This window comes from Hemibagrus wyckioides, linkage group LG18 (assembly GCF_019097595.1).
Source record: "Hemibagrus wyckioides isolate EC202008001 linkage group LG18, SWU_Hwy_1.0, whole genome shotgun sequence".
In the NCBI taxonomy this organism is placed as follows: Eukaryota; Metazoa; Chordata; class Actinopteri; order Siluriformes; family Bagridae; genus Hemibagrus; species Hemibagrus wyckioides.
Genome location: NC_080727.1, coordinates 22,500,577 through 22,528,393, shown reverse-complemented (window position 1 = coordinate 22,528,393; position 27,817 = coordinate 22,500,577). Strand labels below are relative to the sequence as shown.

At 40.6% G+C, this 27,817-nt stretch overlaps 1 protein-coding gene across 2 annotated transcripts in view; it reads left to right on the top strand.

Annotated features, from left to right (window-relative positions):
- Positions 1 to 1,268: 1,268 nt before the first annotated feature.
- Positions 1,269 to 27,817, top strand: part of stim1b (stromal interaction molecule 1b) — a 33,983-nt gene continuing 7,434 nt past the window's right edge. The window contains exons 1-10 of one of the 2 annotated variants that reach the window (XM_058415509.1): positions 1,269 to 1,512; positions 2,012 to 2,132; positions 11,013 to 11,143; positions 13,234 to 13,348; positions 14,314 to 14,425; positions 15,540 to 15,652; positions 20,543 to 20,720; positions 26,563 to 26,740; positions 27,269 to 27,436; positions 27,553 to 27,653. In XM_058415509.1, coding sequence (XP_058271492.1) covers positions 2,018 to 2,132; positions 11,013 to 11,143; positions 13,234 to 13,348; positions 14,314 to 14,425; positions 15,540 to 15,652; positions 20,543 to 20,720; positions 26,563 to 26,740; positions 27,269 to 27,436; positions 27,553 to 27,653 — 1,211 coding nt within the window. In that variant the 5' untranslated portion in view covers positions 1,269 to 1,512; positions 2,012 to 2,017. The remainder of the gene's footprint in view (positions 1,513 to 2,011; positions 2,133 to 11,012; positions 11,144 to 13,233; positions 13,349 to 14,313; positions 14,426 to 15,539; positions 15,653 to 20,542; positions 20,721 to 26,562; positions 26,741 to 27,268; positions 27,437 to 27,552; positions 27,654 to 27,817) is intronic. The other variant, XM_058415508.1, reaches the window with a different exon arrangement.

The following is a 27,817-nucleotide window of genomic DNA, read 5'->3' as shown; positions in this document are numbered from 1 at the left end:
AACAGTTTAGTTGTAGTTCCTGTTAGTGCCGACATCCTGGTTTAGATTCTGGTTTGTTTTAATTCTATGCAGATTGCTCACTCTCACACTGTATAATTCAATCTAGTTAACAACTTGTTTCAATTCAATTGGTTTGGTTCAGACTGTTCTCTCAAATCTGACCAGCCACTTTTTTCAGTGTAAAGGCCCCTGGGCTACAGGCCCAGAGGTTAATCCATCCTCATTTATTCATTTAGGGCTGTTTCCGGGGGCCCTCATGTGGTGTGTGGAAAAAAAGAAACTTATTTGTAGTGATCATATTTATTTATTATTTATTGTTAGTTGGACTACTAATCGGAAGATTATGGTTTTAATCCCAGGTCCACCAAGCTGCCACTACTGGGCTTCTGAGCAAGGCCTTTAACCTAAATGACAGAAATTATAATTTTTAATATTTTTAAAATAAATAATTTTTTTATTTATACAATTTACTTGTTTAGAAGTTTAATTAGTTGTACTGTGTATACACTGATCAGGTATAACAGTTTGAGCAGTGCCAGATGAAGTGAATAACAATGATGATTTTGTCCTCAAAGTTGATGTTAGAAGCAGGAAAATGGACAAGCGTAAGGATTTGAGCGAGTTTGATGAAGGGACAAATTGTGATGGCTAGACCACTGGATCAGAGCATCTCCAAAACTGCAGCTCTTGTGGGGTGTTCCTGGTCTGCAGTGGTCAGTATCTATCAAAAGTGGTACAAGGAAGGGACAGATAGTGGACCGGTGACATGTCTCGATGGGTCAGGGCTGCAGAAGAACAATATTAGGGGGAGGTCATAATGTTATGCCTGATCGGTTTATATAAATCAGTTGTTTTTATTTTTTGCTGTTTTTTTTAAGCACATTGATAATATAATTAGGGTATATGGGACGCCTTAGTAATTTGTTGCTTCACCTGTACTTTAAAGAAAATATATTCATATAATAATAATAATAATAATAATAATAATAATAATATATTTTACTAGTGTGGAAGTGTTTTTGCTTGCTTGTTTTTTCTTTTCTCTTGATTCGAGCACGTGTTAGACAGCAGTCTTTGACACAGTTTGTAAACTGGTTATCAATCAAATCACATCATTATTAACATCTGTGCACAGTGACCAGAGTGGACAGTGTACAGTGTTTAAATGGCGGTGTGAATGCGCGTTTCTCCCATGTGAAGCAGAAGATGGCGCCATTGCTCAAGATTAGGAGGAATGTCAGCAATAAGACTGATCGTGTTGAACTCTTCAGATTCTTTCCTTCACGTCGTCGTGTGCAGGGAGAGAGGAAGCAGGCATGACTTTAATGACTTACACTCTTTTATTAGGCTCTTAATGCGTCCGTTTTTTGCTTTGATTACGTTATTCGACCAAATTTTAGGGATCGCCTTGTCTTTGTTTCTGTATTGATTGAGAAGAGCTTGACGACGAGGATGGACACTTACTGCTGAACTTCGCCTATTCTTGTGCTTTATTTCAGAAGTTTGCAGAAGGTACTGTGAGATTATATATGTATCTATATGTATATTGTTTCAGATATCCTTACAACTGGTCATTTTGCAACAAGTTTTGTAAAAATGTCCAGCATCCTGTATGGGTTTTTTGTTACAAAGTAATTTTACTAGAAGGATGAGATGATAAGATGAGAAGTGAAGACAATGCTCAGGTTGGCCCTCAGATATGATGGCACCCCCAGACTCAAATGTTCCTCTCTATTTCATGTTAATGGCCATGTTTTTAATAAGGTTTCTGTACTAACTAATATCAGAACTGGAGGTCATTCAGGGCGGAAATAGTGACGTGAATTGAGGAACTTGTAAACCCAAAAAGACTGAAACCCACATAACCAACTCTCAACATTTGAGATTAGCATCCTGTTTCCGCAAGAATTAATGATATATATCATGTTTAACGTCCTGAGAATTAACCTTAACTGGAACTGCTTAAGTACTTAAGTCACCTGTGTGTGTGTGTGTGTGTGTGTGTGTTCAGGTCAGCATGGAGTCAGTAAATCTTGCTTTTTTGTGTATCATCTGTCTTTGCCTGGTGAGGAGAAGCACAGCAGAGCCACCAAGAGTTCCAGACCACATCCAGCCTGCGGACAGGTTTTCAGGTCAGATAAAATGACCTACATTTACCTGGTATCTACACACACTGACCATTTTACCGCTAAACATTGACTGTAGCCTATAACAGTTTCTCAGCGCCTTTGTCTTTTAAAGCAAGGGGAAAACGTCAAACCATTCTGTATTCAGGTAGAAGGCAATTGTCCACCTCAAATGGGGCTAGTTTAATATTATAGCAAATCAAAATGTGCATGCAACGTTAAGTTGTCTTTATCTGTCACATATACATTACTGCACAGTGAAATTCTTTCTTCACCTTGGGAGTTAGGGTCAGAGCACAGGGTCAGTCATGATGCAGTGCCTTGGAGCAGAGAAGGTTGTGTTCCTTGCTAAAGGGTCCATCTGCAGTGCTGGGGCTTGAACCCTAATCGTCCGGTCAAGGACTCAGAGCCTTAACCACTTGAGCGATTATCGCTTCTGACAAAAACGCCATGAATATGTGTACAGCATGTTTATGATGTACAGAATCATTTATAGTGTTATATATATATATATATATATATATATATATATATATATATATATATATATATATATATATATATATATATGTTTCACAGACTGGGAGAAGGAAAGGAAGGACTATAGAGTAAATAATGTCTGTAATGAGTAATGTCAAAAATCTGTGACATTACGGTGACCTCTTCCCACACAAAGGCTAAGACGTGGAGCTCTCCTTTTTCAGTGACCCAATTTTGGGTTTGTTTCAGTTTTTTTATTTGTTTTTTTGGACTGTATTTGGTTTGGAAATGTTGGTGAAATTTTGCAACCCTGGTTAATGATATTAGTTCACATGTGAAGGACAACTTGTGCAAAGGTAAACGTAAAACTGCTCGAAACTAGCTGCTAGATGGTATGCTGGATAACTGTATGTTGTTTTTTTGGGTTAGTTTAAAAATTCGCTAGATTGAAGCCTGAAGCAAAAGTCAGGTGTGATCACTTCCTGATTTAATTCTCTTTCAGGCTGTGTTGTTATTAATGTTGTACAACTCCACCAGAATCTTTTTTGTCACGAGTTCCTGCTGGCAATGGGCCTGTGGTTGGGTATTTTCCATTGAGAAACAGGTGACAAAAGAACTTTGTGTATAGTTGCACATGGGTTACAGTCAATAACTGAATGTTTGCTATCTGACCTACATTGTTGATCAGGCATAACATTATGACCACCTGCCTGATATTGTGTTGCTCCCGCTTTTGCTGCCAAAACAGCCCTGACCTGTCATGGCATGGACTCCACTAGATCCCTGAAGGTGTGCTGTGGTATCTGGATCACCAAGATGTTAGCAGCAGATCCTATAAGTCCTGCAAGTTGTGAGGTGGGGCCCAAAGGATACTTTTGATAGATACTGACCACTGCAGACCGGGAACACCCCACAAGAGCTGCAGTTTTGGAGATGCTCTGATCCAGTGGTCTAGCCATCACAATTTGGCCCTTTTGGTCAAACTCACTCAAATCCTTACACTTGTCCATTTTTCCTGCTTCTAACATCAACTTTGAGGACAAAATGTTGACTTGCTGTCTAATATATCCCACCCACTAACAGGTGCCATGATGAGGAGATACTCAGTCTTATTCACTTCACCTCTCACTGTTCATAATGTTATGGCTGACCGGTGTATATACGTGTACGTGTGTGCATACCTCTACATCAGGAGTGTCCAGTATGATGCTGTGTGATCAATTATCTGTGGACTGAAGACCTGCAGTATACTGACCAGGAGTATTTATAGCTTTGGCTTTAGACTTTTTGGTCAAACTGTGATACTGACTGATTAAATCATTCGACACTTTACTACTCTATTATTCTGCTCTACTCTACTCTATTATTCTGGTTAATACCGGACTGAAAAGTTTTACTACATTTAACTACATTATCTCATCCTTTCTCTCCCAAAGGATGGAAAGAGCCGTAACAGGCTAGTAAAGACTCGTCTGATCTAATAAATTATACAGTGAGAATGTATTCACTTGGCCCCAATCATGTGTTCTGATTTTTCAAATCAAAAGTCACATGCAAATTCTTTCCCTTTTCCCAAGACACACTGATCTGTGCGCAAAGAGTTCTTTGTGGATTTGAACAACTTCCTGCTTTTTTTATTTACTTTTGCATCATTTTTGTTTCTTTATACGTTATCATGTTAAACTGTGCTGTTACAGTAGGGTCTTAAATAGACAGGGTGTGCTCAGAAACGAAAACTGTTGTGGCAGGGTGGGGTGGACAATAGTGTCATGGGATAAATAATTGATACTAGTTCCTATGGTCATGCTGTGTAACGTCTAGGCGCTTAAAATTTTCTAATAAATACATTAGTCCATGAGGGTAATGTAGAAATTTCTTGGGGTGAAAGTGATGACAAATACAGGGACATGTTTAAATCCACACCAAACTTTTTAAACACTAAAGGAACAAATTGTGATGGCTAGACCAGAGCATCTCCAAAACTGCAGGACTTGTGGGGTGTTCCCGGTCTGCAGTGGTCAGTATCTCTCAAAAGTATCCTTTAGGTCCTGTAAGTTGCGATGTAGGATCCATGGACGCCCCACCTCACAACTTAGAGGACTTAAAGGATCTGCTGCTAACATCTTGGTGCCAGATTCCACAGCACACCTTCAGGGATTTAATATAGTCCATGCCTCGATGGTTCAGGGCTGTTTTGGCTGCAAAAGTGGGGCCGAAACAATATCAGGCAGGCGGTTATAATGTTATGCCTGATCTGTGTACATTGTGTCTTCACTAGGAGACCGAGTGGTCATGGTCATATACAACACAAATGCTTAACTGTAGTTTTCCATAAATGATATAAAAATATGCTTCAGAAGATCTATAATTAATCGTGCATGCCGAAAGCACCTTTAACACGAACTCCAGCTTCTATTCTGCATCATCTGATAACATTCCAGCCCAGAGTTTTCGCTCTGTCTTTCTCTCTCTTCAGGAGAATGAAGCCTCTCTGTGGTTTCATCTAATTTCATCTTGTTTACATTAAAGTGCATTTAAGCAAAACCGTAATTCTTTTCTAACGTTTCTCAGAAGAAGGAAGAAGGAAGGCTTCTTATAACCATGGCTGTGATGTTGATGACTGATTGTGTAATGGGAAAGAGTTACAATTTCCTAACGTCTCCTGGAGTGATGCACAATACAAACTTCTCCTTTTTAAGCAATTGACCAAAGAGAAACTTGTGGTCAGTTATGGCTTGATATAATTGTGAAGCTTTGAGGCAGTTTGTAACGGTAATGCAAATTCAGCAACTAGAGTCCCAGCTTGAGTGAATTACTGCAGTTGTGAAGCCAAATCAAAGCATTTTTACGTAAGTTTGCTGTGCATGCTGTTGTCATATCGACCGCCTTTTTGCTGTCCGGTATGTACACTGTATAGTCTGCGATAGTTCTTTATGGCCTGTATAAGAGATGAAACTTGCATGAAATGTGCAAATCACCAGCCACCACCTGCCTTATACTAATATTTACTCTGAAATATCAATAAAGCACTCTCACACCACCTTTTTTCTTTCGAACCTCATCCTGTCTCGTGTCTGATAAGGATGCAAATCTGGTTTCTTGAATTGTTCAATACTTATACATCCCCACAGCATTGTAATTTACAGCATATAATCCTATAAAAGCAGTAATGCAGAGATTGTAGAAAATTTTACGCATTGTCTAAACATTTTGACCAATTTGCCTTAGCCTGGATGTTTCAAATGCATCTCAGTGTAAATGGCATTAACCATCCATACGTCAAACAAGCAATGGGAATTAGCTAGACGAAAGGATCTAATGCATCATGATATGTATTTTTTGAACATGACTTTATTGAACAAATTACGGTCAACTCAGGTACATTTACAACGTCCAGAAGCAAATGGAAATGCATAGAGAACACAGAGCACAGGGCTCTACTTTGAGTAGAGATGTTAAAGCCTAATAAACACGCTGCGTGTAAAGTCAGATGTTTAGACAAAAGGTCTTTAGCAATGCCAGGTGTTGGCTGTCCTATTTGGTATTTGGAACACTGCACATTAAGAGAGGAAGTGGTTTGAAATCCTGTTACACCCATTTTGCTTGAAGATAAGGGGAGTTGCAGTACATTGTATAATAATTACATAATCATCACACTTAGGGTGCACAGTTTTCACTCCTATTTGCTAACATCGGCAGGAAGGAATTAGTCTATAATGAACCCAGAGATTACGCCGACCTATTAGTTCCCCAGGAGCTCTCGGGTTGCAGAATTCCACTAGAATACAAACTGCGAAAGAAAGGATTTATTATTATTTACATTTTCTTTATTTAGTGTCCAGTGTCATCCAGGGTTCTCTTCTGAGCCTGGTTCCTCTCAAGGTTTCTTCCTCACATCATCTCAGGGAGTTTTTCCTCACCACCGTCACCTCACGCTTGCTCATTAGGGGTAAAATAGTAACTTAACTTTAATCTTTAGAATTATTTTTTTCTTTTTCAATACTTCTAACAAGCAGCTTTGAGACAACGTCCACATCAAGTCACACACATCAACTAACCACAATACCCTACACCATCCCTGTATTAATTCTGTTATATTTATAGATGCCCTTTCATTCTCATTATGACTCTGAAGTTGTTGTGTGAACACACCATTCCTAAAAGAAAGAGGAAGTAAGTGGTTTAAATGGCCAGTCTGTGTTTGCAAGTATTGTATACCTGCCCAAACGGTGTAGTTGCTTAGCGTTAGCTTAAATTTGCATGCGTACCTGACTAGCAATATCAACCTTTACATGTGCAGTTTATATTAAACAAAGAAATCTAGCAGCATGCTAATGGCTGTACCTTGGGAAGGCTGTTTTATTCATGTTAAACCTGCTTAGACACTTCATGGGTCATGCAGCGGCAACATAAAACCTTTACTACATTCCTGACTTTAATTCCTTACACTATGATGGTTTTGAAATCTGAAACCATGCAGTTTATAGGTAGTGTTTGTGTTGTAAGTAGTGTCTGATCACGCCAGTGAATTTACGACAGGGTTTTGTTGTTGTCACGCTAATAGTAGTATAACTTCCTGTAACCATGCTGTAACTGATAGAGTAGCATACTGACCACAATTATACTAACAAATGACCTTAAAGCTAATACAAAAATGATTGGATATATAAGGCCAAAAGTATGTGAACGCCTGACCTTTTTTTGGAACTAAAAACATGTTCCAACATGACTGTGTCCCTGTCCACAATGTGAGCTCTGACCTCAAACCCACTGAACACCTTTAGGTTGAACTGAAACCTTCAGTGTGTTCCAGGCTTCCTCACCCTAACGTCAGTGTCTGGACTCATTAATTCTCTTGTGGCCGAATGATCAAATCCCCATAGCCACGCTCCGAAATCTAGTGGAAAGCCTTCCCAGAAGAGTGGATGTTATTATAACAGGAAAAGGTTAGAGATTTAATCCAGAACAGGATGCTCACCGAGCACATACACTACCAGTCAAAAGTTTGGACACACCTTCTAATCCCATGGTCTTTCCTGATGTTTATTTCTTTCTACATTGTAAAACAATGCTGAAGGCGGCCGAAATCCACAATAATGTCCTTTGGATAGTTGATATTGAGATATGTCTGCTACTGATGCTCTGTAAAGCCTTCATAACGGCTCTAATCTGAGGTGCTGTTAATTGGTGATTTCTGAGGCTGGTAACTCTAAATGAACTTCTCCTCTGCAGCAGAGGTCAGTTTTGGTCTTGCTTTCCTGGGATGGTCTTCATGTGAGCCAGTTTCATCATGGTGCTTGATGGGTTTTGCAAATGCACTTGACAATACTGTTCTTGCAAGAACTATTCCAGAACACCTGACCTTCGTGTCTTAAAATAACAACTGACTGTTTTTTGTTGTCATTACATATGGATTACTGAAGTCCATGTGTGTTATTTCATAGTTTTGAAATCTCCAGGATTGTTCTAGAATGTAGAAAATAAATCCCTAAACAAAAAACATTGAATTAGAAGGTGTGTCCAAACTTTTGACTGGTAGTGTATGGGTGTGATTGATCAGGTCAACAAATCTTTTAGGCCAAATATTCCATTGATCTTATTGAACATACACCGGTCAGGCATAACACTGTGACCAGTGCCAGGTGAAGTGAATAAGACTGATGATCTCATTATTTTGGATGTTTGTAAATCAGGGCCTGAATGTTCTTTAAATTCTCAGCCATGAGATTAATGCATGCAATACAAAACAGATCTTTTCACATACAGCATGCTTTCAGGCACTGCAGAACTGCATGTTCTCATATCTGATCATTCTTTTGTATCCTTGGAATCGTCACATTCTGCATTCACAGCTGGTAAAGAAGAGGCGTTTTTTAGATCTTTATGCATTGTATTAAGTGTGTCCGGCTGAGGGCTATTGAGGGCCTGTAAAATATTTCTAACAAGAAATCTTTTGTTGGAAGATTTTCCATCAGTTCAAGTTTCTGCCAGCCTTTTTTTTTGTTATTGGTTCAGGAAATTGCACAAATTCGAAATCTTTTGTTTGTATATGTGTGTTCGTCCAGTCAGGTCAGCGGACATTGCTGAAGGGACACGTCAAGGCTGCATACTTTCTAAATCCTCATGGCTCCATCAGGGTCTGACTGATTTTTCATATCTTTTCACTGGAAGCCCACGTCTCCAGTGAAGCAGACCGAATGCTTTTCCCTGCCCTCTATCCTCATATTTCACTACTGGTCACACTTCTCTCTCTGTTTTTGTGCACTCTAAACTCTATGATGGACTTTAATGCAGCTGAAATGGTTTGCTGTGGTTTTTGTAATGCAACAAAAACACAAGCTAGCTTAAACTGACTATGCAAAGTGTCCTGCAATAGAGCTGGCATGTGTTCTCACATCATACATAGTGTTTCCAGGAATATTTTTTGGTTTGTGTAATGCTTGTATATGACTGTCAAAGTGGTTTTATATGCATATTTTTTCTCTCTGGAGCTGGATGATGCTGGTGCTCTAATTAGTATCTCAAAGTTGTCTGTAGTGTGTGTATGGGTGTATGAATGGGTGTATGAATATTTTAATTCAATTTATTTGTATAAATTCTGAGTTACAGCTCAAAGCAGCTTTACAGAAGTATGGAAACTTAGAAAAAATGTTAAAGTTAACTTACTATTTATCCTTAATAAGAAGCCTGAGGTGAGGGTGGTGAGGAAAAACTCCCTGAGATGATGTGAGGAAGAAACCTTGAGAGGAATCAGGTTCAGAAGGGGACCTCATCCTCATTTGGGTGACACTGGACAGTAAATGTTAATAATGTCCTTTCTACAACAGCAACCGAGAGCCCCTGAGGAACTAGTAGGTCAGTGTAGCTTTGAGTTCATTATAGCACTAATTCCTTCCTGCTGCTTTAAAATTCAGTTTATCCTTTTGTGTGTAAACTAAAAAGTTCATTACATTTTGTAATCCTTGGTTTTCATGTTGTAATTGAGTTCCTTTGTGAATAATTAAAGTGGACGGTGATCGCTCTGAATAAAAGAGGTGAAGAGTGGAAGCAGAAGCAGTGTTGCTAATGATGTGGTAGCTGATAATACATCGAGGTTACGCTATATTTAGAGTTGCTCAGTTTCTTTCTACTCAGTTGAAAGACTACTTTTTTCTCTCGTCACTCAAAGTACTGTCGGTTTGTTTTGTTTAGGGTTAGTTTGTTTTTTTGTTATCACATTTGACTTGTGGCACCCTTGCGTGTTTGCAGGGACTTTCCAGACAACTAGCTGCACGGTTTTAAAGCCCTATCTCGTCTCCCCTTTAGATAAGCGCTTCACTCAAGGCGAAAAGGTTTTATTCTATTTAAATGGTGTATATTTTTATTCGACACTTTATCAGACCCAGTGTAATCTTATTTAGATATCATCAGGAAACTCTGAGATGCCCACAGATATTTTACTCTTCTCCTTCTGCATCAGTAAACCTGCAGCTGTGCTGTGTTTCTGTCTATAAATAGAGCCGTAGTGCATCACTCGCTGGATGAACTTCACTTCAGATCTCATGCTGTTTAGGGTTATTTTTAAAGTAGGACCACTGACGTCCTCCTCTTTATTATTAGTACAGGGGAGTCTTCTTTATGACGTGTTGAAAGCAGGATACCAGACTAAATTATCGATAAGAAATATCAGTTGTTTCTTAGTTTTTCATGTGAGTCAAAGAAAGACCATGCTTTAGTAACCTGCCTAATGCATTTACAGTCTTTATGCATGCATCCTTACCTTAATTTAAGGTACTAGTTTGTTTATACAGACTGTTCAACGACATACATCAGGTATAACATTATGACCATCTGCCTAATATTGTGTTGGTCTTCCTTTTGCTGCCAAAACATCCCTGACCCGTCCTGCACTGTGTATTCTGACCCCTTTCTATCAGAACCAGCATTAACTTCTTCAGCAATTTGAGCAACAGTAGCTCGTCTGTTGGATTGGATCACACGGGCCAGCCTTCTCTCCCCACGTGCCAGGTGGGGAGAGACCCTGTCGCTGGTTCACCACTGTTCCTTCCTTGGAGCACTTTTGATAGATACTGACCACTGCAGACCGGGAACACCCCACAAGAGCTGCAGTTTTGGAGATGCTCTGATCCAGTGGTCTAGCCATCACAATTTGGCCTTTTGTCAAACTCGCTCAAATCCTTACGCTTGTCCATTTTTCCTGCTTCTAACACATCAACTTTGAGGACAAAATGTTGACTTGCTGCCTAATATATCCCACCTACTAACAGGATTTTTTAAAACATATTGTGTTAAATGTTTAGAAACTTCACAGAACATTTCTAGCTAGCATGTTAACATTAACTTGACAGAATTTATTTCAGTGTTTATTTATCTGCTCCCTCTCTCTCTCTCTCACTATGCCTGCAGAGATTTGTACAATTGATAAGGTCCTGTGTCAGGATGAGAATGCTGGACTGAGTTTCGAGGCCATCAGAGGCATCCACAAGGATATGGACGATGACGCAAACGGCAGCGTGGATGTGACGGAGACAGATGGGGTGAGAACTGAGGGATTTGAGGAATTTCAGTTGATTTTCGTACTTGAGTTAGTTACCCCACATGGAGAACCTACCTAAGATGCTTGCCAAATGTACATATACACAGATCAGGCATAACATTATGACCATTTACATTTCTGGAACTTAGCAGACACCCTTATCCAGGGCGGCTTACAATTCATCCAATTTTCTATACAACTGAGGGTTAAGGGTCTTGCTCAGGGGCCCAGCAGTGGCAGCTTGGTGGACCTGGGATTGAACTCACAACCTTACAATCAATAATCCAACACCTTAACCACTAAGCTACCATGTCCCCATGACCACCTGCCTAATATCGTATCGGTCCCCCTTTTGCTGCCAAAACAGGCCTGACCCGTCGAGGCATGGGATCCACTAGATCCCTGAAGGTGTGCTGTGGTATCTGGCACCAAGATGTTAGCAGCAGATCCTTTAGGTACTGTAAGTTGTGAGGTGGGGCCTCCAAGGATCACACTTGCTTGTCCAGCACATCCCTCAGATGCTGGATTGTAATTGAGATCTGGGGAATTTGGAGGCAGAGTCAACACCTCAAACTGGTTGTTGTGGTCATCAAATCATTCCTGAACCGTTTCTGCTTTGTGGCACGGAGCATTATCCTGCTGAAAGAGGCCACAGCCCTCAGGGAATACCGTTTCCATGAAAGGGTGTACATGGTCTGAAACAATGCTTAGGTAGGTGGTACCTAAAGTAACACCCACATGGATGCAGGACCCAAGGTTTCCCAGCAGAACATTGCCCAAAGCTGGACACTGCCTCCGCCGGTTCACCTTCTTCCCATAGTGCATCCTGGTGCCATGTGTTCCCCAGGTATGAGACGCAGACCCACCCGGCCATCCACGTGATGTAAAAGAAAACATGATTCATCAGACCAGGCCACCTTCTTCCATTGCTCCGTGGTCCAGTTCTGATGCTCACATGCACATTGTTTGTGCTTTCTGCGGTGGGCAGGGGTCAGCACGGGCACCCTGACTGGTCTGCGGCTATATATATATATATATGGCAAACCAGGTTGTAGTTTACAAACCAGGTTTGTAGTTTACACTGGTTTGCCATAAGCCCAGTAAACATGTTGCTGAAATCTGCTATCAATATCTGCACAAAAAATGATTGGCTCTCGTCCTCGTGATAATATCTGGTATTAATATGCTTATTGTCCGCTTTGTCTGGAGCGTGTGAAGTCAGACAGCTGTCACTATGGCAGGAATGGGGATGGCCAGGGATTATTGTGCTTTACAGCCTGTACTCAGTGTCCTCTGACAAAGAAAGGGTCATGTTCTGTCTGTGGTGAGGCAACATGGCATACTAGCCAGTGCCTTGTCCATGAGTGTTCTTTTATCCTATTGAGAGACACAGTTTTCTGAGAATGACGTCCAGTTCAGTTCCAGAGAATCTGTCCTGGCCAATCGAAAGCTGGTTTGGCAGATCTACAGTCTGTGATGCTAAAAGTCTTTAAACGCTGTGTCACTTTTATCAACCAAACCTACGTGTCCTGAGAACGGCTCAGCTGCAGCTTCCTGTACACTGCCTGTTGAGTAAACTCCCTAATCACTGACTGACCATAGTCTACTCAAGGTTATGGATATTCACCAGCTCTGTTTTTCCATATAATCATCAGCACGAGTCATAGCATTAATATCTTTCCCTAACATAGTGTGTTGTTCATTATAGAGCATAGTGATATTAATGAAAAACATCCATATATAGAGAAGAGTATTTCTTTTTGTTGGAAAGACCATTAAAAACATGTTCTTATACAGGGATATTTCTGGGAATAAATGAATGATATAAACACATTACCCTTTTACACATTTACCCTGGAATAGCATGGGATAGTGAACATATTTCTCAGTAAAGTTGAGGATAGCACTTGTAGATGGATGCAGTATAAATATATAACGTGAATTTGACCAATTGTGTCTTTGTAACGTCAGTAAGTTTTCGTCTGCTGAAGAGTTTTCAGAAAACTACATGGCCTAAATATGAAGCATGAAGTGTTTTATTTCTTTCTATCTTAGCAAAATCTTGAGATTCATCTTTGTTTGCTTTTGTAGTTTCTCAGAGAGGATCTAAAGTATCATGACCCCAAGGCAAAACACAAGAGTTTCCATGGAGCTGACCTGCTGATCACTGTGGAGGACATGTGGAACACCTGGAAGGCCTCTGAAGGTCAGCGCATACAGTATACTCATCCACACACACACACACACACACACACACATGTAGAATCTGCACATTACTGTACATTACACTGAAGTAGCCTTCACACCATAAATAACTGCAAAGAAATCACCAGGCTGTGGTTGCAGACCTCTCATCGTGCATACACAGTGTTTTTGGCCACACTCCTCCTGCTCACTTTTCTTTGTTAACCTCTGCCATGGATGAAATGACAAGGTGGCTCTGACCCGCTGTGCCATTTGTAGTCTTTGATGATGGGGTCAGTGGAGAACTGCAGCATAGTGACAGCTACTAATCCCTTTGGCTGGTGTTTCTCACAGTGATATTTCTCTCTGTTGTGAGGCTACAAGTCTGAAGAGGAAGTCATGTAAGAGTTTATGATGAGGTTTTTTCCCACTGGGACACATAGAAACAGATTTTTTTCCATTAAACATAGTGGTGTAAAAATAGGCCAGGCCTATAGGCCATTATGTTTAAGATGTTTTAGAGGGGGTGTGACACTGTGTTTGTGTTTTATGGCATTTAATGGATAATTGACCCAGTTTTCCTCTTAAAAGCTAAGAGCCTCCTATTTTAGTTTTGTGGTCACTAATAACACAAGCCTTACAAGTCTCCAGCATTCATTAGACAGTCTGGTACATTTTCCGAATGAATTTCACTTTCACAGAAAGAGTCCATTTGATGGACATCACAGATGACCAACTGCAGACCCATCAGCTGCTTAAAATCTGTAAAGATGATTGTGTTTTTTATTTTATTTAGACCAGTTTGTTTATTTTCCTCCAGAAAGCTAATGCATCACAGCATCTAAAAAAACCCTTTTTTTATCAAATTTTCCATTTTAAACAATTTACATGACTAAGTCTGATAAACATCCGAAACAATTCAGCATGGTTTGGAGTGAGTGTGTGATGATTTAGACCTACCTCTACTTTATTTATATACCTCTACAGTATATAACTGGACGGTGGAGCAAGTGGAAGAGTGGCTAATTAAGAATGTGGAACTGCCACAATATGTCGACTCCTTCAGGAAGAATAAGATCAATGGCCAAGCCTTGCCCAGGTAAAACCAAGTCATACAGTCCTGCACACTTTTACATTTATTTATAATTATATAAGCTTTGTAATTGTTCTGTCGGTTCTATTCCTGAAGGCAAGATGATATATATATATATATCGGTGTATATATATATGTACACCGATAACATTCTAAGCACTGAGAGGTGAAGTGAATAAGACTGATGATCTCCTCGTCATGGCACCTGTTAGTGGGTGGGATATATTAGGCAGCAAGTGAACATTTTGTCCTCAAAGTTGATGTTAGAAGCAGGAAAAATGGACAAGCGTAAGGATTTGAGCGAGTTTGACAAAGGGCCAAATTGTGATGGCTAGACCACTGGATCAGAGCATCTCCAAAACTGGAGCTCTTGAATTTGACTAGACTAAATAGTGGTAGCTAATATGATTTAATAATGTATGCTGAGCTTTCACACTGGTAAAATAGTGTAAGGGAAATAAACCGAACCCTTGGGTACTCAAAAATTTATTTCCTCATCAGAATATCAGTAATTTGTTGAGATTTGTTTTCATAGCAAAGGTTTCTCTTCTCACATTAACCCTAATATGTATTCTATGAGTCTAGATAGCATATTCATTTTCTGTGTATGTGTTGAACCATGCAGAGTTTGTGCACATTATGCTAGCAGCAGAGTTATATGATAGCTTTGTGCTACACTTTATTTTGCTCTGATTCATTAGTATTTCCGTACATGTTCCTGATTAAGAAAAGATATGCAAAGATTTTCTTTTCCATGTCGTGTAATGCAGCAGAGGCCTGGGTTTCAAAATGAGTATTAGATAGTTATATATGAAGGTGTGTCAGAAGACGGTAGGGAGGAGCTATTTTTAGATATTGAACCCACGCATTGTTTGATGAACCATTAAATAAAAAAACTAAAAACCCAGACTTGAAATCTGCTTTTCTTAGGGACTGGAGCTAAGGATTTTTTCTACCATTGAGTTAGTGAATGGCTCATTAAGTCTGTACAGGACTAATCTAAACCTAATCATTCATTCTAGACCTAATGCTATGTTGAAATTTATGTTATGCTATGCTTTGATGCTATGTTTGAAATTTCTTCATAAACAATACACTGTGTCTCACTTCTCATCATTAGACTGGCTGTGAAAAATGCCACCTTGACTCTCTCCGTGCTGAAGATCCTGGACCGCAGTCATGCTCAGAAACTGCAGCTCAAAGCTCTGGACACGGTCCTGTTCGGCCCACAGAGTAAGCTTCCCAGTATGGTTTTAAGATGTGCAGTAGTACAAACTCCCACTTAAACACCTCAAATAGTCAGTACATTTATTAGCTACTTCTACATGATAAGCATACATAGATCAGGCATAACATTATGACCACCTGTCTAATATTGTGCCGGTCCCCCTTTTGCTGATGAAACAGCCCTGATCCATCGAGGCATGGACTCCACTAGATCCCTGAAGGTGTGCTGTGGCACCAAGATGTTAGCAGCAGATCCTTTAAGTCCTGTAAGTTGTGAAGTGGGGCCTCCATGGGTACTTTTGATAGATACTGACCACTGCAGACTGGGAACACCCCACAAGAGCTGCAGTTTTGGAGATGCTCTGATCCAGTGGTCTAGCCATCACAATTTGGCCCTTTTGGTCAAACTCGCTCAAATCCTTATGCTTGTCCATTGTTCCTGCTTTGAACACATCAACTTTGAGGACAAAATGTTGACTTGCTGCCTAATATATCCCACCCACTAACAGGTGCCATGATGGGGAGATCATCAATCTTATTCCCTTTAACCATTTTGTCTAAACTCTGCTTATTCTTCTATAGTAACTACACTATATAGCCAAATGTTTATAGATATCTGAAATGTCTATAGATATCAAACTGATGCCACAAATCTGGAAGCACACAACTATATAGTATGTAGCATTACAGTTTCCCTTCACTAAGAAACTAAGAGGCTCAAATCTGTTCAGCTTGCGTAAAGCAAGCTCTATTAAGACATGATTTGCCAAGGCTGGAGTAAAAGAACTCGAGTTGACCTACACAGAGCCCTGACCTCAACCCCACTGAACACATTCAGGATGACGTCGCCTGACACTGGAGCCTGACCTCACTGATTCAAATCCCCATAGCGATGTTTTAAAATCTGGTGGAAAGCCTTCTCAGAAGAGTGGAGCGGACAGGGCTAAATCTGGAACGGGATGTCCGAAAAGCACATAGGGATGTTGTGGTCAGTGAAAAAGCAGAAGACAACTTTTGGTGCTGGGAAATAGCTAATAATTGTCTGCCTTTCCGTGGTGGCTAGCAAGCAAAAACAATTGAATTACTGTAATGATTCTATAGTGTCTTAGGGGAGTTCTATTCAGTGATATATGTAGTAGAGTCTGCAGTCTATCTTGGGACTGGTTTAATGGATTAGACAGTAATGCAGAAAGAATTTGTGTTGGTCGTGTGTCGAGAATAAGTTTGCAGGTTAAGTCAGGCATATCCAGATTCTATTTCTATATTCAGAGAAAACACGCTTAGGATTAATTTTACACACAAGTGAATATTTCTGTTTGAAAATAGCCAGGTACTGCGGAGGGAGAAAGTTGGGCAGGAAAAAGCATGTACAGCTGGCTGAGCATACTGAGAGAGGGATGAAGGAAGAGAGTGAGAGAGAGAGAGAGAGAGACAGAGAGAGTATTGATGGACACTGGATGGTATAGAGCAGTGCTGCCACACTTAGATTTAATTATTTACTTAAAAGGTTTTTTGAATGTTTTTGGATATTATTGAGCCTGTACCTTCAAATTGGTATTATATTACAATACAGAAAAGAGAAGTGGTTTAATGTTCATTCTTGCCTCATAAACCACAGAAGTATCCTGTTTTCAAGCAAAACAAAGTGTGACGAGGAAGTGTAGTAAAGAGAAACTGTACAGCCACTTACATTTATATCCTTTACTTACACCGATCTGAGAACTGAAGTGAGAGGTGAGAGGTGAAGGGTGAAGTGAATAAGACTGATGATCTCCTCATCATGGCACCTGTTAGTGGGTGGGATATATTAGGCAGCAAGTCAACATTTTGTCCTCAAAGTTGATGTTAGAAGCAGGAAAAATGGACAAGTGTAAGGATTTGAGCGAGTTTGACCAAAAGGGCCAAATTGTGATGGCTAGACCACTGGATCAGAGCATCTCCAAAACTGCAGCTCTTGTGGGGTGTTCCCGGTCTGCAGTGGTCAGTATCTATCAAAAGTGGTCCAAGGAAGGAACAGTGGTGAACCGGTGACAGGATCATGGACGGCTGAGGCTCGTTGATGCACGTGGGGAGCAAAGGCTGGCCCGTGTGATCCGATCCAACAGACGAGCTACTGTTGCTCAAACTACTGAAGAAGTTAATGCTGGTTCTGATAGAAAGGTGGTCATAATGTTATGCCTGGTCAGTGTATTTTATACAGTTTGTTGCTGCTGGGATTGACCTCACAACCTTTTGAACTTAGTAGTCCAACATCTTATCAACTGAGCCTCCAGTAATGATCTGCCACCTTCAAATCATTTTTTTTTTTACAATTTGTGCCTTTATACAGCAGTTAGTTCCAGTCCAAATCTGTGTATATTTTCTGAAACCGCACTGGGACATTTTATTGTTTGTATCTCTTTACTTGTCATGTGAATTTCCACTTCTTAGTTCAAAAACAGTTACACTAGGGCACTGGTGGCTCAGTGGTAGGCTGTAGATGTTTATTGACCCTACATATTTAAAGATTAAGTTTTCAGAGTCACTTTTATATCTTAGGATGAGGTTTAGAAAAATATTGTTCTTCATAAGCAACCATGTTCTCCAAATGGGAATGTTTGTTTTAGCAGCAGAATCTTAATTGAAAATGAAACCCAAGGAAGATTGATGCATTAATGGCATACCGAGAGTATCTCCATTACTGGCAAGCTGCCACTATTACCATGTTTGGTTGACAGCTCCTAAATATATATAAGCAGAGGTTATTTATATGCTCTTGAACACTTAATGAAATCATGAAACCTTCAGGAAAACAACAATAATATTTAGTTATAATAAATAATAAATAATAATAATAATAATTTTAGGACTGACTTATATAGCACCTTCGGGAAACCCAAGCTCTTCGATTGAATATTCCAAGATTCTGTTACAGAGTACAGAAAATACATCAGAAAATCTGGCTCCTAAGCTTCAGAGCGATCTACACTCCTCAGTGACATAGACAATGACGTTCTGTGGCCAGGGGTCCATAAAACATAGACGCCAATTATCTCTCCGCTGTCAATCAGAGTGATAACCACAGGCATCAGTAAACTCTTACATATCAAAGAAGGTAGTTAGCGTCTCCTCTCCTGCATCACACGTCCTGGCCGTGTGGTATATAAGCAGCAGTTTGAACAGATGTAGCGTCTTCATGTGTCCCAGAGGAAACGTGTTGGTCCTCATCCTGTCAGATCTGTAGCTGATATTGAGGAGGACACACAGTATCAGCATACACAGTCCACTTACTACATGCATTGTTTTTCAAATAATCATGAATCCAAACAGGAAAAAATGATACTGCAGGATATTTCAGCTTAAAATGTTGACCTGGAAGTATGAGTAAACTGCTCTACACTCTGATCTCTGGTTAAGACTGGTGTGGGCTAGATACACTATATTGCCAGAATTCAGGTGTTCCAATCACTTCCATGGCCACAGGTGTATAAAATCCAGCACCTAGGCATGCAGACTGCTTCTACACACATTTGTGAAAGAATGGGTCGCTCTCAGGAGCTCAGTGAATTCAAGAGTGGTACTGTGATAGGTTTCCACCTGTGCAATAAGTCCATTTGTGAAATTTCCTCACTACTAAATATTCCACGGTCAGCTGTTAGTGGTAATATAACAAAGTGGAAGCAATTAGGAACAACAGAAACTCTTTCTGTAGAGTCAATAGCTACAGAGCTCCAAACTTAATGTGGCCTTCAGATTAGCTCAAGAACAGTGTGTAGAGAGCTTCATGGAACGGGCTTCTCATCCAACATCAGTGCCTGACCTCACAAATGCGCTTCTAGAGGAATGGTCAAAAATTCCCATAAACACACTCCTAAACCTTGTGGAAAGCCTTCCCAGGAGAATTGAAGCTGTTCTAGTTGCATACTAAACCCTAAGGATTAAGAATGGGATGTCATTCAAGTTCATGTGCATGTAAAGGCCAATGTCCCAAAACTTATGGCAATATAGTGTATGTTAAAATTTTGATCTGAATCAAGCTTCCACCGTTGCCCACATGAGCAAGGCCCTTCACCCTCTCTGCTCCAGGATCTGACTCTGAACTATGACTTCTTAACTAGCTGGGATAAGCAAAAAAAAAAAACAATTTTAGCCCCAAAGTGAATCTGACATGATGAAATACAACCAAAGGAGAAATAAAAGACATTAGTATTTATTAGTTATTACTTCTTTAAAGTCTTGTTTGCATAACACTTTTATTTCAAGAAATGAATGCACAGTACACACAGCCCACAAACATTTAGCTTCATGCAAATGATGATGATGATGTAAAAAAAAAAGAAAAAGAGAAAGAGGTTATAATTGTAATAAGGACAATATAATAGACTCTAAATTTGAATACTTGAGGAATGCCACATGTGACAGAAACAGCAGAGGAAATGAGATCTGCAACAATAATAGAAAACATTGTATGGAAACGGTTCTTTAAGTTCTTTAGCTAGAATATATCACACTCTATACAGAGACCCAGGGGTCAGAGCACAGGGGCAGCTATGATAAAGCACCAATGGAGCAGAGAGGGTTAAGCAGTGGAGTTTGGTGGTGCTGGGGCTTGAACCACTAGAATTACCACTGCCCCTATTTTCGCATATCCCAGATTATTAGCTTATTAGAAAGCAACAGTCAGAGCACAGGGTCAGCCATGATACAGCACCCCTGGAGCAGGGAGGGTTAAGGGCCTTGCTCAAGGTCCCAAGAGCAGTAGCTTCGGCATTGCTGGGGCTCGAACCCCCAACCTTCCGATCAGTGACCCAAACCTTCTTTTTGTAACACATAGCACACGTTAGCACATTGTACACCTAGCACCGCTGCTCACTAACCATTCAACTGACCTTCTTGCTATTTTTATTTTTTTTTAAGTGAACAGGCACAGCACCTTGAAGGACTTGGTGCTGGTGGTGTCCATTGTAATTGGTGTAGCAGGCTGCTGGTTTGCCTTCATCCAGAGCCGCAACTCCAGGGACCACATGAGCAAGATGATGAAAGACCTGGAAGGTCTGCAGAGAGCAGAGCAGAGTCTTCTGGACCTTCAGCAAAAGTGAGTGTCATCTGTTACACTTTACCTCTGCTGGCTGCATCAGTGTTCCTGCAGCAATACACTACAGCTTTTACTTAAACAGCAAAAGACAAAGATTCATATAAGACTAAAGAGGTCATCATTTTACCAGTTGGAATCAAAATTAACAAAATATTCTCCGTCTATTAGACTATTATTATATATTGTAGCAGCCTATATATAAAATGGCTTATTAGAATTAATGAGAGAACAGGCATACTCTCTTTCCTCTCAATCGCAGAGACACTAAACATTTCTGAGCATCTCTGAGCTAATGTATGGGTTGATGGCTCTTTTCTTCTTTTCCTTCTTTCCAGTGGAGATTTTTGTACGTTTATTATGCCTGGTTTAAACCGTTTGCTCCTAAACAACACCCAGAATTTAGTGTTTTTCTCACACTTTTTCCAGGAGCTCTCTGAGCTCATATTGTATATGGACTCTTGCCCTTAAAACATTTTGGAGCAGAACTAATTTTATGCTTTCTGACACTCCTTAATTAAACTGAGCGGCAGAGGTAAATATGGCTAGAAATCCTGTCATTTTCAGGTCACATTATTTAATGAAATCTGTAAAAAAAAAAAAAAAATCATAATATACAGTATATGGATGCCAATGACTTCTTCTTCCTACATACAAACTTCCATATATGGTCATAAACACGCCCACTCCGGGGCTCTATCATGTCCATATATTTACCTAGGTGCTGTGTTAAAGGCCACAGTACAGGTAAAAATTGTTTTGCATGTATGATGAATGATATATTAGGTTTTGTGTGAGAATCAGTAATTCACACTTTATACAGTATATGACACAAAGACACGCCGGATAGCATCACCTGCTCGCTGCTCACACCTGACAGGATTCATGAACCATATTTAACTTCACTGCTATCTTTAGATAGTTTGCTAACTTTTCAGAAAACCTATACATATGCAATCATGCACACAACTATTTATTGGGGCTCTCACATTTTCCAGCATACAAAATACTTTTTAGTGTCATGGTGTATTTGTGTGTGTGTGTGTGTGTGTGTGTGTCCAGCTGTTGCTAACAACAATACATAAGTTCTCTAACACATGGCATCACACCAGGGTTGCCAAATCTTCAGTTATCCTGTAGAATTGGGCTACGTTTGCCTCAATGTTTATTTACTTTTTTATCTAAGGGTCTGGGATTGGACATTTTAAATACATACCTTCATATTCTGTACTGCTTACCCCACACAGCGTCACTGGGAACCTGGAGTCTATCCCTGGGGACTGGGGGAACAAATTGGGGGACACCCTGGATAGGGTGCCAACCAACCACAATCACACATTACATGTCACTGGATTTGAGGGAATCCTCAGGGGAAATCCCCAAAGCATGGGAAGAACATGCAAACTCCCGACCCTGGAGGTGCGAGACATTATTCATTAAAACAACTAATACTAGCAGGCTAAATGCGCAAATCTGGATCTCTTTAAGAATAAAGTAGTCTGGTACATTCAGTCTGTGGACGTTAACATTAACTGGTAAAATATATTAATAAAAATAAAGCATCGTAACTAGCAAAAAACAAAACAGAATCCTGTTGCTGGCTAAGAGGAGTGGAACCTGATATGGTCTTCTGCTGTTATAGTCCATTCGTCTCAATATTTGACACCTGACGTGTTCCCAGGAGATTCCCCAGTTTTGAAATACTTCATTCAGCCTCTCTGGATTGTCAGCAACTATGCCGTGGTTAAAGTCGATGGGAAGACATTTCTGATGTTTACCTAAAGGCTTGACTTTATGTATTGTACTGCTGTCGCATGATTGGCCGATGTAACTGGGTAACTTGCCTGAAGGATTAGGTTTACACATGGTACTTGGTCAGTGAGTACATCTGGCACTGGTGGAGAGAATTCTTTTGTTTCACAAAGGTTAGCATTTTCCAGAGGCCATTTTAGACGGCACCTGACAGACCTGCTGTACACAAACCGCTGAACTGCATTTTTCTGCCTTAATGTGAGTGTGAACTGTATTGCTTCATATTCAGTGTATATATTCTAGGAAAAGACATAAAGTGAGTTCTGTTCTATCAGAGATATGCTGCAGTGTTTCCTTTAAGTCATGTTTTATTTCCAGGCAGTCTGATATTGCTGATAGAGGCAGCTCACTTCGGCTGGCTGATGTAAGCCTCCGCCAAAAGTCCTTAAATGGCAAAAGAGAAGCCGGACAGCTCTGCAGCGAATCCACTCTGTTTGTTTCAGACAATCCAGACTGTTTGACTGCAGCTCTGTTCGGCCGTGGCTTTCAGCAAAAAAAATCTCTTTTAGCGCAGGTCACAGCTCCTTTGCGGTCACTGATTTGAGCTTGTTTTTCTTTAGAAGAGCTCTAATTTAAACCATACAGGATTCAGGCCTCATCTCCACCATGCCATGGTCAGTCTCAGTTCTGTTTGTCAGCCATCGCAGAAGAGTCCATAAAGTATTCATTAGGGTGTAATGTCGCAAATATAACATTTCTGAAATGTTCTAACAACACCTGGTGTAGTTTCTAATGATCGCACCACGTTTCCATACAATCAGTAACAGCCAGGGACTAAAAGATTCATATTAGACTAAAGAAGTCATCATTTTGTTGGAATTAAAATTGAAAATTTGTGTTGCCAGATTTTAGTTTTATTATCGAAGCTCTCCGCCTATTAGACTATTATTATATATTGTAGCAGCCTATATAAAATGGCTTATTAGAATTAGTAAGAGAACAGCTATACTCTCTTTCCTCTCAATCACAGAGAATCTTTTCTGAGCATCTGTGAGCATCTGTAATGTATGCAGAAGACGGTTGATGGCTCTTTCCTTCTTTCCAGTGTTTGCACTAAATGGAAATTTTATTACGTTTATTATGTCTGGTTTAAACCATCTGCTCCTGAACAACACCCAGAATTTAGTGTTTCTCTGAACTCATACTGTATATGGATTCAAAGACTTGCCCTTAGTCCTGACCTCAACCCCATAGAACACCTTTGGGATGAATTAGAGCAGAGACTGAGAGCCAGACCAAAACTGGGACATCTGCCTTTACATGCACATGAATGTAATATGGAGTTGCCCCGCCCTTTGCAGCTATAACAGCTTCAACTCTTCTGGGAAGGCTTTCCACAAGGTTTAGGAGTGTGTTTATGGGAATTTTTTGACCATTCCTCTAGTAGTGCATTTGTGAGGTCAGGCACTGATGTTGGACGAGAAGGTCTGGCTCACAGTCTCCGCTCTAATTCATCCCAAAGGTGTTCTATGGGGTTGAGGTCAGGACTCTCTGCAGGCCAGTCAAGTTCCTCCACACCAAACTCGCTTATCCATGTCTTTATGGACCTTGCTTTGGTCACTGGTGTACAGTCATGTTGGAACAGGAAGGGGTCATCCCCAAACTGTTCCCACAAAGAGCATGAAATTGTCCAAAATGTCTTGGTATGAAGCTGAAGCATTAAGAGTTCCTTTCACTGGAACTAAGGGGCCGAGCCCAACCCCTGAAAAACAACACCTGAACTCAATGATTTAGAGGGGTGTCCCAAAACTTCTGGCAATATAAAGTATCAGGATTTCTTAAAATCTGATTTGTGATGATGTGTTATTCAAGCACCAGAGTTAAGAGAATGTTCCAGAAGCCTGGGATTTTGTCTCAGCTGGAATTCACAGCACTTCTTCATGTTTTGACATGTAAAGCAAATATGCAACCATGAAACCAGCACACCCTTTTATTTCCTTTAACCTGAAGCAATGTGCCATATATTTAGTGATTTTTTTTTTCATTGGTCATTGAAAGCCGGAGCACATTGTGTGGCATGGTCACTTTCTGTTCTTCACCTTAAGTCCTGCTTGGAGCATGGCACTGACTTTTTGCCCGCCACGCTGACCTTCATCCTGTCAGTCTGCTGCGCGAGAGCTTTGTGTTTTGTGAATGAATAAACTGACGCACTCGCTCCCTTTCTCAAGTCTTTTAATATCATTTACAATTCTGCGTTGTTTTTATTTATCTATTAATTATTTTCTTAATACAGTATAAAAACTAAAGATATCTCTGAAATGAAAACATTTTAAATACAGCTGAAGTTACAACAACGACGGGTCACCACTGTTCCTTCCTTGGACCACTTTTGATAGATACTGACCACTGCAGACTGGGAACACCCCACAAGAGCTGTAGTTTTGGAGATGCTCTGATCCAGTGGTCTAGCCATCACAATTTAGCCCTTTTGGTCAAACTCGCTCAAATCCTTACACTTGTCCAGAGCGAGCATGGGGCAGCATGATTTCTGCCCAAATGTGCCACTATTAGCACATGCTCCAGTTGTCCGTTTTGATCAATAGGTGCAATAATAAACCCTAAAATTCCCTAACATTTATCCCTTATGAGAAGCCTGAGGTGACGGTGGTGAGGAAAACCCCCTGAGATGATTTGAGGAAGAAACCTTGAGAGGAACCAGGCTCAGAAGAGAACCTCATCCTTATTTGGGTGACACTGGACAGTAAATAATGTAAATGTAAATAATGTCCCATCTACAACAGACACCGAGAGCAATAAATATGCTCTCGCTCACTGCCATTATCCACATTAGTGAATAAGACAGTATTTCTAGTTTTTTTTATCTTTGTAGTGTCTACTCTTAGTCTTGGTTGAGTATTATAGCTGCCGTCTGTTCCATTCTCAGTAGAATGCCTGCACGCATTTTCTAGTGTCATAACAGCCAGCTTGATTTATACCTCACTTCCTGTTCACACTGCGATCGCATCAGCATTGCACACACGATGACGGCAGCAGAGCAGAGTCACTCCCACTCCCACTCTCTGTCCTGTTAGCTTCGTCTCTTCAGCCTCGTCCACATTCTTAAATGTTTCAACGCTTCGTAATGGTTTTAGTTAGATGAAAAAAATGAAAAACAGGAGTGTGAAAAACACTGTTCTGTGTGTGTGTGTGTGTGTGTGTGTGTGTGTGTGTGTGTGAGAGAGAGAGAGAGAGAGAGAGAGAGAGGGAGGGGAGAGAGAGAGAGAGACAGAGACAGACAGACAGACAGAGGGAGAGAGATATAGAGAAAGAGAGAGAGAGGGAGGGGCGAGAGAGAGAGAGAGAGACAGAGACAGACAGACAGAGGGAGAGAGATATAGAGAAAGAGAGAGAGAGAGAGAGAGAGAGAGAGAGTGCTCTGTTCCACATCTCTATCCCTGAGATAAAGAGGTTTATTAGATGATCTTAAAGTGTTAGAAATGCAAATCCTGTCGCGTGCACATGTACTACTCCATATACTACTGCCTTCACTAGTCTCCCTCTGGTGGTGGCCTTAAGAACTGCAAGTCTATTTTACAAGACAAGTCGCCATACATAAATCTTACACTGGGTAAAGTACTTTCTGAAAACTAGAAAAACTAGAAAAACTGCAGTGTGTGTGTGTGTGTGTGTGTGTGTGTGTGTGTTTGTGTGTGTGTGTGTGTGTGTGTGTGTGTGGGTGGGTGGGTCACATGGGTCATGCATTGACTTGCAGCCTGAGAGCAATTTGTTAAAGAAACAAGCATAATATTTTTTCTTAGCAATTTGTAGTATTATCTATAGATATTTAATGAAGCATGAAAATGAACCAGTGGTCTGAAGTGACAAGTATTATTTTTTTTATACTGAAATGTGGTCTTCTTAAATCTGATTGGTCAGAAGGTGTTAATATTTTTCATAACAGCAGCTTGGACAGTAACTGTCTGCATTTTCTTTATCTTATTAGATTCAAGAGAGAAATATGAAAGAAGCTGGTGAGGGGGTGAAGTTCTGTTATAACAGGAAAGAAATTGTGTGTGTGTGTGTGTGTGTGTAGGCTCCAGATAGCGCAGGACGAGCACCGGTCAGTGGAGGTGGAGAAGGTGAATCTGGAGCAGAAGTTGCGAGATGAGATTAATGAGGCTAAAAATGAGGCTCAGAGACTCCGAGAGCTGCGTGAGGGCACAGAGAACGAACTGAGCCGTCAGAAATATGCTGAGGAGGAGCTGGAGCAGGTGTCACACACGCACACACACACACACACTCACACATACACGAAGGGATGGACTGTCAGTATTATTTCACTTAAATAATAAACATACTAAATGTTAAGAACATAATTAACAAATCAAGTATAACTTCTTGATCATCAATTTTAATGAAACTAATATTTCTCACATCTAGATATTTTTTCTTAAACCAAAAGTTTGCTTTTTGGATCACACGGGTCAGCCTTCTCTCCCCACGTGCATCAATGAGCCTTGGCCGCCCATGACCCTGTCTCGGGTTCACCACTGTTCCTTCCTTGGACCACTTTTGATAGGTTCAGACCACTGCAGACCGGGAACACCCCACAAGAGCTGCAGTTTTGGAGATGCTCTGATCCAGTGGTCTAGCCATCACAATTTAGCCCTTTTGGTCAAACTCGCTCAAATCCTTAGGAGGAGATCATCAGTTTTATTCACTTCACCTCTCACTGTGTGTGTGTGTGTGTGTGTGCGTGTGCATGTGTGTGTGCGTGTGTGTGTGTGTGTGTGTTGTAGGTGCGCACAGCTCTGAAGAAGGCGGAGAAGGAGCTGGAGTCGAGGAGGGGCTGGTCTCCTCCTGAACCTCTACAGAAGTGGCTGCAGGTCACACACGAGGTGGAGGTGCTGTACTACAACGTCAAGAAACAGAATGCTGAAAAACAGCTTCTGGTGGCTAAGGAAGGGGTGAGACTTTCACACACACACTCTCTCTCTCTCTTTTCTCTCTTTCTCTATCTCTCTCACACACACATCATCAAATTGTTCCAATCACAACATTTTGTAAATGTTTGTCCCGACAGGCAGAGAAGATAAAGAAGAAGAGAGGCACATTGTTTGGGACATTCCACGTGGCTCACAGCTCCTCACTGGACGATGTTGACCACAAAATTTTATCAGCCAAGTAAGTCTGTAACGGACGAGCGCATTATGAGCACATTATGCTAATCCAGGCAGGATTGTGTCCGTTCTGAAATCCGATAAACATTAGCTACACGTTGTTTTTGGTAGAGTGATAGAAATCTGCATATAACTACTATCACAAATATGTCAAAATCTTGAAATTTC